The 13359-nt window shown below is 32.7% G+C and overlaps 1 protein-coding gene across 1 annotated transcript; it reads left to right on the top strand.

Moving 5' to 3' along the window:
* Positions 1 to 1008: 1008 nt before the first annotated feature.
* Positions 1009 to 7581, top strand: LOC149577247 (putative leucine-rich repeat receptor-like protein kinase At2g28990). Its single transcript, XM_089795959.1, has 14 exons — positions 1009 to 1559; positions 1668 to 2119; positions 2253 to 2379; positions 2485 to 2556; positions 5102 to 5170; positions 5302 to 5373; positions 5488 to 5556; positions 5680 to 5918; positions 6001 to 6209; positions 6335 to 6461; positions 6569 to 6640; positions 6717 to 6906; positions 7000 to 7132; positions 7228 to 7581. Exons 1-14 carry the CDS (start codon positions 1009 to 1011, stop codon positions 7579 to 7581), a joined length of 2736 nt encoding a protein of 911 aa, XP_089652085.1.
* Positions 7582 to 13359: the final 5778 nt, after the last annotated feature.

Raw genomic sequence — 13359 nt, 5'->3', positions numbered from 1 at the left:
AAAAAATTAGAAAAAATTCACTCTGTTTTGTGAAACTGGAAAAAAAAAAAAAAGATTTTTATTTCGTCTTTGGTACTTTTTGTGAGAAATTAGCCTCTCCCAATGTATTGGCAGTAGGCTGATTTTTGCAGTAAGCTGATTTTTGCACGGTAGTCAACACTTATGTTCTTACGAGATTGTTGAAATGTTCTTTGTTTAGCAAACTCGCAGCATTCAACACGGCTTTAGTTTCAGTCATTTAAAAAAAATTTCTCATTCAAGCCATGCACAATTTCTCATTCAAACCATGCACGCCCGTGATTGTGTTGATTATTAATTTCGAGCGAGACAAACGCAGACACTATCCGAGTTGCACTACTATATTCAAATCTTTGAAAATGGATTTTTCATATTTGATTTAATTAATATGTTTCATTTGGATTTTTGACATTTGTTTAAGAAGTGCGGGCTCCTCACGCATGTCTATTAATTGTCGTATCTCGTTAATTCACATGAGAACTGAAATATTCCTTCGCTTTGTGGTAGATGGTATTTGTAAACAATACAATGCTAGTGGTACATATCAATAATTATTTGAACAAAATGTGGCCAGTAGCTTGAAAGCATGGCAATGAAGAGGATCAGCACTATTATTATAAAATTGTATCGAGGTTTTTCCTCCATTGCCATATCGATTAATACAATTGAGTGTCTAATTAATTGACTATGACTACCTGCTCCGTCTGCTAATGGCCTGACTTTTCTGTCCACGTATTATAAAAATTAGGCAAGAAACTATGTAGCGTATCATTAAATCATATGATAGCATGTAGAACGATTTGTCTGAAACCGTTTTCTGGGTAATCTTAGAGAAATTCGATTCTAATGGTACAGGTAGTGATTCTTATCTTCTTGTGGTGTATAGCTTTTGTTATTGCTCAACCAGGTGAGTACATAGCACTTAAAACTTTTATTACATCTCCCAATTACACTGTTTCGCATCATTACAAAGAATTTTGTTCTATGCATATGTTGTTAAAAGCAGGTTTTCTAAGCATTGATTGTGGGGGGAAATCAACCTACACCGATCAAAATGGTTTAGAATGGGTTCCCGATGATAGCTACATAGAATTCGGTCAGAGAGTGGAAATGGCAAACTCCAGTTTGCCACTGTACGAGCAAAGCTTTCGAGTCTTCCCATGGCCGCTCAACAAGTCTTGCTATAAACTGCCCATTATCTCAAACGTGCCTCATATTGTTAGAATATGGTTTTCTAATGGCAATTATAGTGGGCAGCCAGATAGGCCAATCTTCAAATTCTCCATTGAAACTGAAGGAATGATGGCCCTGAGAAACATTACAGGCCTAATTACAGAGAAGAACATACCGAGCGAGGGGATTTTGGTTACTTCTGGTGAAGTTTTGTTTATTTGCTTGATCAGAATATCTGAGGTGGTTAATCCTTTTGTAACTGCTATAGAGTTGAGAGCCCTTCGACAAGGCATGTATCAGCAAGTTAAGCCCGGAACAATGTTACAAACGGAGGCAAGGTATGATCCAGGAGGAAATTCAACAATCAGGTAATAACTCGGCGTTCTAAAAGCCCTTTCTTTTGTTAAGGCGGGGCTTAGGATTCACATATTTTTTCCTTTGTTATTGAAGCTTTATTTGATTCATTATATATTTAGGTATCCTCAAGACCAATTCGATCGCCTCTGGAATCCCATAGATATACAAGGAACGCGTAATGTTTTGTTAAAGGAGACGATCTCAACAGATGCCACTCTGGACTTTCCTCCATCTGTCGTTATGCAAACTGCTTCCATTGCACCTGACGGCATGACCTCCATTGATATAAGTTTACCCAAAATAAGTAAATTTTTATGGCTGCTGTATTTTGCAGAGGTTGAGATTTTCAACGCTTCTGAATCAAGAACATTCAGGGTTCTTGAAAATAATGTGAAATTAGTTAAAAACATTAGTTTGTCAAGAAATTTTTCGGCAACAGAGGTGGGGTTCACATTTGAGGGAATAAACCTGTCTCTCTACAATTCCTCTACTTCTGGACCTCGTCCTCTCATCAACGCTTTTGAATATTACCAGCTGATTACCACTCAACTTGCCACTTATTCGGCGGATGGTGAGGAACATCCTCGTTTTGAAATTTCTTGAATTATAGGATTTTCTTTTTGTAATTTGAAATTTCTTGAATTATAGTTTTTTTTTTTATAATTGACGTTTCTAACAACTTAGTCTGATTTGAAACCGTCCAGTTGATGCTCTGGCTGCTCTGAAGGAACAGTTTGAAATAAACGATTGGATTTCAGATCCCTGCTTTGGCCATCCATGGGAAGGACTGCAGTGCAATAACGGCCCTTCCTCTGTCAGAGTTTCAGAAATGTAAAATTTGTTAACAAAAATCATTTTTCGCTTTATGAGCAGGATTAGGATTGGGAACGTGGAATTTAAAGGGTTTAATATTCGATTATTGTTGTTTATATGTAGCAATTTGTCTGGAAGGAATCTAACAGGATCCATGCCCACGGCTCTTGCTCGAATGGCTGAGCTCATTAACATGTGAGTTACGGGAACTTTATACTGATTCGCTAGGCTAATTAAATTGTACTTGGCGTTCGATTATATAAGAATGACAAGCTGCGAGTTGTTCCTTCTTTTATCTGTCTAAATCTACGACTGGACTGGATAGAAATTTATAATTAATATAATTAATTGGTAAGGCACTAGAAGAACATCAAGGCTTTGGTTAACTTTCAAGTGAGGAAATTCGTTGGAAAATCAAAAGTTTGTATTCAGTTTGTAAATTTTTAAAATATTAGAGTCACACACCTCATATCGCATCCTTAAATCTGGACCAAACCAAAAATACAACCGCTTAAACATTTCTCGCCAATTTTTTTTTATGATCATTTTAATTTTATCAGGGATTGCAGTCCCAAATTCGTCAGGTGACTCTGTCTATCTCCGTATCTTCAGGATCGACACTGGATTTATATTATTAAAAAGAAGCACTGAAGTCTGATAAACATTGAATCTATCCTCTGTCACATCTGCAGCCCACAGTGAAATATAATAATTCATGTTATATTCTTATTTTCCTGTCTAATTTTGTTCTGTGGTATTTTACCTTGGTTGATGTTATGATGTAAGCTGCTATGAGTCTGTAAGAGTTGTAAGGTGTTTCAGTTTATCCAATGATGATTGTATTATTGAGCCGAAACTCAATTTGCTTAGTCAGTTGCAATGTTCTATTTCGTTCAATATTAAATTTGATGTCTGCTTGCTGGTATTGCTGCTGGTCCCCTTTAGCCTTCAAATTTGCCTCTCCTATAGGATTGAAATAACCTGTCGTCTCTTGATTCCAAACACTGGCTTCAACCAAAAACAAGCGTTTCTTTCGACATTCCTTTCCCCTGAATACAAAATTTAGTTATAAGTGAACTCTATTTGGACAAGCCGCTTTTCTCTATAATCCTTTCAAAAATTGTCTACGCAAATTGGAATTATTGACTTATTATAGAACCAAGCCATTCTTTAAATAGGAGTTTACTCTAATACATAGAAGCATTTAATATAGCTTCAAATATATATGAAAACGAATTTTAAATATAAATTTATAAAAACAATTTTGATACATCAATTTTAGTTTATTCAAGAATTACAAGTATTGATAGAAATTAGTTTATCAAAATTAAAACAATTTGGATATAATTTTTATTTTATTTTTGTTAATATTTATTTATTTAAGTACTTAGATTAATATTAGGATGAGAGATCATTTCAAAGATCGACTGTTTGACTTATTTGAATATCATTTTGTAATGTTTGTAAAATGTACCACTCATTCTCATGATATGTGTTAATATAAAATGAAGATTAAAAAATCAGTTTAATTTTTTAAATGGTAACTATAGTACTATAGATTAGCATGCCATGAAAAACATATCTTAGTTATCAAATGGCAAAACATGTTAAATAATAATTGAATAAATATTTTTAACGACCAAGACAAAATAAAACTTGCAAATTGTATCAAGCTGAATATTTACAAGTGAGATAGAAAATTAGATATTTATAATTATAATTAGTTTTGTAATGTGTTGGATTACTCTTTTTTTCCACCTAAATCATAGAGGATAGAGAAGTCCAATATTGAAATCTAAAATTTCTCAATAAGAAGTAGAAAACTCAAAATGTCTAATAATAATGAGAAAAATATATAGACATAGATATAAAATAAATTCACATTTGTGCAAGTGCATGTAATAAAACTTAAATAAAAACTCATAAACATTCAAGAATTTAAGAAATTTATGTTTACGAACTATTTTTTCTAAATAGATTTCAAAAGAAATATTAAATAATATAAATAACAGTTTTATCATATAATAAAAAATGCATAGTAGAACCTAAAACCAATATTTTTTAATAATATTGAAATTTAATTATCAAATATTAAATATGATTTAAGTCTCAAATATTCAAATTTATTTATGAAAAGATTATTCTCAAAATATCTTTTGGACTCGTCGACTTATCAAACGTTCCATACGGCCCCGTTTGGTTAGGGGAATACCAGGCACGGAATAGGGTTTACAGCGCCAAAACCAGGTTATGGAGAAAAACGGTGGCGTTTGGTTCATCAAACGCATAACCTGGTTTCGGTTTCGTCTGCCAATTTCGCTCAAAAATTGGAAGACACTTCTTCTAGGAAATAGGTGGAAGTTGAAATGAAAACCAGGTTTTGGGTTTGAATGCATTTGAGTTTTTATGAATGCGTTTGGATTTTTATGAATGCGTTTGAATGGATTTGAAAATTCATTTTCCGTGTCAACCAAACAATCCAACTATCTTCCTAAAATATATAACCAAGTTTTCGAAAACTTGGTTATCAGATAACCTGGTTATGAGAGAAATTCATCTTCCCCAACCAAACGGGACCTACTTGTATTATGCTAAAGAGCAAACCCATACCTATGTTTTTTACTTGACCTACGATTCATGTCAGATTCACATTGTGCAGGCATAAAATTAATTTTAAAGACATAAATTTTGGATTTTCAAGAGGACTTATTTCTTTCTTTGGCACTTGCTGTCTAATCAGATCGCTGGCAAACAACAATTTAAGTGGACGTGTACCGGACTTTTCCAACTTAACAAAATTGGAGAGAATGTACGTTTTTTATGCAAAATTCCCTGAAATTTTTGCCTTAATTAACTTTTTCGCATATAGCGGAAAAGTCATTTTAAATTTTCAAACCTCAAGCTAATAATGATTTGTGAATTTCGGTATCCCATTTATAGAAATTTACAAAACAACAGCTTGAGTGGAGAAATCCCAGACTGGTTATTCCAACTACACAATCTCAAAGAGTTGTAAGTCTTCTCAAATCTCTTTAAATAAAATCAATATTGTGGTATAAATGCTGAAAAACTATATTTCAAACCATAGCTGAAAAATTATATTGCCTTCTTTTCTGATCTTGACAGACACATTGACAACAATAATTTCAGTGGTGTGATTGCTCGGCGATTTCTGGATCAGATAAATATAACGTAATTCCGTCAGATGTCATTTCTTTAGTTTATCCACGATATTATAATTACTTTGCATTGCGTTTTCTTAGGAAACAACACTGAACACAGCGATATAAAATATGCTTACTTTGCAATCGGATGGTGCAGATACAATGGCAATCCGTATCTTACCATTATCTCGGAGAATTCAACCCAATCCAATTCAAAACGTAGCAATGTAGGAATTATCTCTGGAGCTGCATCAGGCGGCATCGTTGTAATAGGTTTCATTTTGACTGTTACAATTATTGTGCACCGAAGGAAATCTGGAAAAAAAGTCAAAGCCAATGCAGGTTACAAAGGCAAAGTTTCGGGGAACAGACCAGTAAATCTTCAGGATCCTGGTAAGGAAATGTTCACTTTTTACTAGGCACTTACTAAAACAGCTACATTGGATAGATTAACATCCAATTAAATGAAATGCAGATTATTCCATAGTTTTGGTACCAAACCCATCAAAATCCCGTGAATTTACACTAAACGAGATGATGGTAGCAACAAATAAATTTAGCAGTAAGATCGGACAAGGCGGCTTTGGATCTGTCTTCCATGGTGAATTGCAGGATGGAAAGCAAATAGCTGTAAAGGTACTCTCCAGTTTCTCCAATCAAGGTGCTTCGGAGTTTCTAAACGAGGTAATAAACAATTTTGTGACCCCACTGTAAGCTTCACGATCATAACAATGTTGAATCACATTCCCATGCAAAACGATTACTACAGAAATGCAATATATATTATTTGTTTTAAACTTGCTGAACAGATTGAGCTATTGTCAAGAGTGCATCACAAGAACTTGGTTTCTTTACTTGGTTACTGCAATCAATCAAGAGAACTAATGCTGGTATACGAATATATGATCGGAGGATCTCTAAAAGATCGACTTTATGGTAACTAAACGTCCTCAGAAAATTTGGTGTCAATTCCTCCACATTGATGAACATGAAAATGAATAACTTCACTAGACAATTATTTGGCTAACAATTTCTCCTCCCAGGTACCAGTGCGCAACAATATCCGAATCTAGATTGGAAAACCAGGCTTAACATAGCATTAGATGCAGCAAGAGGTAACCATTGTTTTGTCATAAATCTAAATGTGAAGACCAGGCTGCTTTATCTAATCGTACCTGTGATATTTTGAAGGGCTGGAATACCTGCACGTAAATTGCACGCCAAGAATAATTCACAGAGATATAAAGACTGCCAACATTCTTCTGGACGACAAATTAACTGCAAAACTGGCAGATTTCGGTCTTTCAAGAATAACTATTGATGGAGAAGCTTCTCATGTGACAACTACTGTGAAGGGAACCGTCGGATATCTGGATCCAGAGTAGTTTTTTACTTTCTCGAGCTTTGCATGATCTGTAATGTTAAAAATGTCATTTTTATTTTTAATTTTTAATTTTATTTTTCTTCGTTGCAGGTATTTCAAGACAAATGTTCTGACTGACAAGACTGATATCTATAGTTTTGGGGTGATTTTGTTAGAGATCATTTGTGGCAGGGCACCTGTAGATGCAAAACTTTCCAAGGATGAAATTAACCTCGTTAGATGGGTATGAAGTTCAACGAGCCCTCCATTAGAGAATTTTAAGCGACCTTTATGAGAGGATTGTCTTACTTATAAATTATTGTTAATTTTGATCTACAGGTGATACCGTTCTTGGAGATGATTGAACGCCCTGAACAATTCGTAGAAATAGTGGACAAGCGTTTGGGTGAGAATTACAGCATTAAATCTATTTGCCACGTAGCGAAGTTAGCAATTAGGTGTGTTGCAGAAAACTCATTATCGAGGCCGAGTGCAAGTGAAGTTTTGGTAGAGGTAAAAGCGGCAGTTCAATATGAGGCAGAAAGTGTGGATTTGTCGGAAGAGAGGGATATTGATTATCAAGATCAGCAGAAAAGTCAGTCTTCTCAATCGGAATCGACCACAGGCAGGGACATCGGCTCAACAGATAACAGTTCCGACTTCTTTCGGAGGAAAACTAAAGACTCTAAGTAATCATTGTTGATTGGCCATTCTTAAACATCACACATTATGAAGAAAATTAAGATAGGAAAAAATAAGTGAATTTTAAATATTTTACACTTTTAGTGTTGGAATGAAGTTTAGTGCGTGATGTTTAAACTGTCCATTGTTGATTAGCTTTTACTGAGCCTAACTTGTGCCTTTAGTGTGTTGTTTGAAGGTTGTCGCAGTATGACATCCCTTCTATAGCTTTCAATTTTTCTGTACTTTCATTTGAGGGAGTCAGTATGAGTCTCTCACAGAAGTATGGATATCCATGAGGCTTGCAAAAAGTGGAAGTATGATGAAAAAACAAGGCATCTTGTGCAGCCAGTAAAAGAAAGGAAATGCTCTGCAAACATCCAAACAAATGTAGTTGGTAGGACATGGTGAATCCAAAGGTTTTCAATATATGTTATAGGATGAGCAATTATGAATTCAAGTCTTTATATTCTTTAAATTCTAGAATTTCAAAATATTGTAAGATTTCTCTTATACAAAACGAAAAACTGTGATATTGTAATACAAATAAATTTAAGTACTAATTTAAGAGAGTGTAACAACTTCTTGATTAAATGATTAAGGTGAAAGGAAGTCAAAGTGCAGAGTAATGCTTCCAAATGCTAAATCTATGATGAGATGATGCTGAAATTTCTCACAAATCCTTGAGCTATTACAAATGGGCACGGTTATGCTCCTTACAAATTGCACCATTGACTGAATTTCAAAAAAAATGAAAACACGGTGATTTTTTTTGAAATTTTCAGCATTTGATCTTCATGATCTGTATATTTTGTGATTGAAAACAACAAAATGTTTGAGAAAATTTTGCTATGTTTTTGTGAATTTGAAAAAGAATCATGTTTGACTTTTTTGGTCTTTGGTGCATTTTGTACACACACAGGAAATAGATCTAAATAGATAAACATATAACGCCAAATATACATGGGAAAACCCTTTTAGAAACAAAACTCAACACGGTAAGGCTAGACCCAATTGTATTATCACCAGCAAGATAATTAGAATATAATATTGAGTCAAAGCTCTCCAAGAGTAATCACTTGTGATATCCTAAATGATTCTAGTAGCATAACAATGCTCTTCAAAATACTTCACTCACAATTCTCTTCATCAATACATTGTACTTCAAGAGTTCTCATGTAGAAGGAAGATATTAGTTAAGCATATGCATTCAACCTATTTAAATCTTACTTTAGAAACATTCATCATCCATAACTCTTGTATAAAAAAAAGTTAAGATAGGCTTTCTACATTTTGCTCCAAGTCTATCCCTTGAAAGATTTGGTCTCATTTATCATCTTTCCAAAAAATGCATATATAAATTAAATAATAAAATATTCTAAGGTTGAGTCACCTTATCCCAATATAAGGATTATTTTAACTAATAATGACCAAATAACAATTTTGGCTCATTGCATTAAGATGTTAGATACAAAGTGAGTCACTTTCCACAATCCATGAGCTAATTAATATGCTTCTCTTAGATTCAATTGTAAGATAATTTTAACATCAAACACACAACAAAATCCAAAAAAAACATAGTTATTGTCTTAGATATATGAAAAGACATTTAGAACTCTTGAATAATGTATCATTAGAAATAAAATAAAATTTCAAAATTAAATAAATAAGTATAAAATTATGCAAATAGAATGAATTACTAAATACTCAACATAAATTATCATTATTTTGTTCAATTGATAGGTGAGTTATGAAGAAGCAAGGTAATTTTATCTACTCATCAAGCCTTCAAAAATATTTGTTTCAATCAGTATTTTAACTCATTGTCTAGTTCTCCCATATACCTTTATTCTTTCACATTACACATTCAATATCATTCCCATTGCATGAAAACACGTAGTAATATCACAAAAATGAATTTTTTAGATAAGAATTAGTAAACACTGCAAAGATATTTGAATGATTTTTACAAGCTAGTGTTAATAAGCCCCTTAGCCCCATCACCCTTATTACACTTAGTGTGAAATATAAAATTAGTTGGGGCACTCCTCCATACCAAGATTCTACCATCTGCTTATACAATTTCCATTTGAATATAACCCTCATATAGTACTTAATTCTTGATTTGATTGTGGATATTAATAATCCCAAGGCTACTCTTGTCTAGCTATCTATTAAAACATTCTCTACTTTCCATGGTCCAAAAGGTTAAATATCCTAAAAATATATAAGCATAAATCCTTTGGTATTGAACATATTAAGGAGAAAATGGTGGTTGGGTTTGAGGATTCATCAACCTCAAGGTCCATTGGGTCAAGTTGAACCCATAAGAATATTATTGTTTAGTCCCTCACTCTATCCGAGAAACTCTAATCTACTCTTCCTATCCCTAAAGGGTACTATTTTGATCCTAAGATCCAACATAATATTATCCCTTCAACTTTTATAAAGTCAACCTATTATTTTAAGCATCTAGATTTGCGTTGGATGTACAAAGAGGAAGCAAATTTATGTATCTTCTATGATAGAAAGATTACATTACCATGTGTAAATTGTGTAACTATACACTTGCATGAGAAAAATCAACAAACTTGAAGCTACAACAAATGTAGAAGTGAAGGTATGTGATTGGACTTACATTACTTGGGAGATGATAGTGTCTCATGGGTGGAAGAGAATTTGGCACAAAAGTTGGACAACTAGGAGACAATGGAAGACTAGATTCATAAACGTATAGTTCACATTCCCTCATAGGAGGAGAAACAAGAAATTATTACTACTCAAGATAATGTAAAATATAATTGATATAAGGTCATTAAAATTTTACAATATATAATTTCATTCAACAAACAAGCAATAAAAAATAATACATACTCTTTAACACCACTTTGCAAGTACAGCTAGGAGAAATAATCTTTTGATCCAAGTAAAGAAAGATGATGGGGGTGGGGTGGAGGGGGGAGGGAATTTACATGTTACTACTCTCACAAGAAAAGAGGAAAACTCTTCACATGTTATTTTAGATCCTCCTAAGATAACTTCTTTTCTTGATAAGCTCAAGGAGCTTAATGAAACTAGAAAGGGGCTACTCTTGCCCTCATTGAAGTTTCTATAATTGGTCCTATCATTTTTTTTTCTCTAGACTTTTGTTGGTAGTTTCTTTTTGTCTTTAGTAAAACTTACTATCTATGAATTGTTTTGAAATTATTTCTAAGACCTTATGCCATTTTTCTTTAGGCTTAGTCCCTATCCTAATTGACTAAATTAGGGGAAGCTAGAGAAAGTGGAGAAAACTAATTTTGTAATATATGTTGAGGAATGAGTGACATGGTAATAGATTTGATATCCCTAAAAATGATAATTTATAATTAGCATTATAGATTTTTTATCCTAGGGAAAAATATTATCACTTTCAGATAAATACCATCCTTAACTATTATTTCATCATAGTTCCAATTATATATTTCCTACTATAGTAGAATATGCAAATAGGTCTACTTGATTTGAGTTATTTAGAATGAACCATTACATAAAAAAGAACCAACTAGATTTATCACAACCTAAAATAATATAATCCAAATGAATAATAAACATATAAACCAAAAGTAAATATATTTGGATGATGTGAGATTTCTAGTGACCTAAGGATTCTCCTATTTTTGTCCAATGTAAAAATTAAACTCACATTATTCCTTCACTTTCAACAAATGATCATCTCAATACAAATTTATCCTATATAGAAAAGGATATTTGAGTCCCCTAAATCCTAACTTCTATACCATTTCCTCTAATAAATTTTTATTAGTACTTCCACCATCCATTGTCGCATTATGATATTTACCTCTAGATTTACTAATAGTTAAGAACAAATACCTTTTCCTACATAGGTTCTTATTCCTACTTACTCAACATAACTCTCCCAAGCATTCGAGATTTTCCCAACTCATTTGCAAATTCCCATTTATCAAAATTATCTTTCATCACTTGTTCATCATATTTCACGAGGTTATCTTTCTCTTTACTAGAAATAAGCACACATTGGAAGGATCTATGTCCATCATTGCTAGACTTAAAAAAAGTACCTATAATGTCATCATTATTATATAAAATAAAATAAAAATTTATATTTGGGGTCCTAATTGATTAATTTATATCTGAAGCACATAATTTATTTTTATCATAGGTGTATGTGTTGTCATGTGTCAACACTTATTGTGCATACTTAGGAGTTTCCTCCATAGAGGTAGTTATGATTGATGAGTAGTATGTATTTTACATGCAACTTGATTTTATATTTGTATTGTCTTGTTGGAATTCTTGTCTACCATTTTAGATATGAAAGACCTCCCCTATTTGGCTAGTGTAGTTTCAATGAGACTCATCTCTCACCCTATTCTTGTCTATCCATCATTGGCTTTAGCTATACAAATATGAAGTGTCACCATATAATTTGAAATTAATAATTAGTTGTGGTCCAATCATTGATATTTGTTAATTTTGTGTGATATTTTTTGTTATTTCCACTTAAATGAAATTGTCTTAATGTCTATCACTATTCAGCTCTATGCCATGTTTCTATAGAGATGGTGAGCTCTAAAGGGAAAAATTATTGAACATGTACAAACAAACAACTATATATATGGTAGAAGGTGGTTGATCACACACCTTAGACTCTAAGGAATAAGCACCATTTCCCTCTTTTCACCATACACCCCCACCTTTAGCTTACTTTCTATGCATCTCATCATTCTATAAAATGCATTCCATATTGCTAACAAATGACCTATGTAGTAGAGCTTGTACATCAATGTCCTATACAATATTTAAGAAAAAATCATTGTAACCTTATCTACATTGTACACCACCATGTCCTCCCTAGATTGTAATCCATCAAGACCTCCATCTTGACCACTACACATATTCCCACCATGACTATATGGTTGGGTGGTATTTTAGTGAAAGGTGGGTGATTGGGAGATTAATGTTAATGGTGTAATATATGTGAGGAAAATTCATTAACAAACCACTTTCCACACAAAAAACATTAAATACAATAGAAAGACATGCTTCCAATAAAAAATCTCAATAGAACAAATGCCAACATTCACCTTTCTTAATAAAACCATTGTTAATAAGGATTATGTAATGATTGTGAGTTTCCAATGTTGAATTCCCAATAAAGGATGTAGGATCCCTCTAGAAATTCTTCAACTAGACACTACGAAGAAACCTTTTAGATAATCATTGATGAGCACTAAGAACTTCAAATTTTTGAAAAAAAAAGCATAAGCTTTAAACTTCTTCCCTGAAACCCCACTTTCTTTAGCACTATAGAAAGGAATGCCACAAGACCATATTGTAGACTTTGGATATGTGTAATTTGAAATTATACTTTCATTATTTCTTTTATTCATGAAATGTAGAACTCTATGAATAATGAGGACAACATTTTTTTAATTTATCTACCAAGGGAAAGTACTTTTTGATTTGGGAAAACAAAATGATCTAGGAACTATTGAATTCTATCAACCAATAATTTAGAGAAAATTTTGTATTTGGCATTAAAAAAACTTATAGGCTTGAATTCAAACATTCGATTTGTCCGAACAACTTTCAATTTTTTTTATTTTTTTAAAAATAGAAAATTTTATTCAATTCTTCAAGGATAGCCCTAGAAGAGAAACTTCATTCACCATCCAAAAAATATTTGTCCCCACAATATCCTAATATTTCTAAAAGAAAAAAAAAGAATAATAATTGGGCCCTTAGGATTTATAGGCACTGAGAGAG

Source organism: Cupressus sempervirens, chromosome 1, assembly GCF_028749045.1.
Source record: "Cupressus sempervirens isolate cs-2001-9-10 chromosome 1, ASM2874904v1, whole genome shotgun sequence".
Classification (NCBI taxonomy): Eukaryota; Viridiplantae; Streptophyta; class Pinopsida; order Cupressales; family Cupressaceae; genus Cupressus; species Cupressus sempervirens.
Note: the sequence above shows the minus strand (reverse complement) of the source record. Positions and strands in the feature narration are given on the sequence as shown.

Excerpts from the sequence above, each read along its gene's own strand:
- LOC149577247 (XM_089795959.1), top strand. The coding sequence starts at position 1,009 with ATGTTGTTAAAAGCAGGTTTTCTAAGCATTGATTGTGGGGGGAAATCA. Across the intron at positions 6,641-6,716 it reads AGCATTAGATGCAGCAAGAG|GGCTGGAATACCTGCACGTA; the intron begins GTAACCATTGTT and ends GATATTTTGAAG. Across the intron at positions 7,133-7,227 it reads AAATTAACCTCGTTAGATGG|GTGATACCGTTCTTGGAGAT; the intron begins GTATGAAGTTCA and ends TTTGATCTACAG.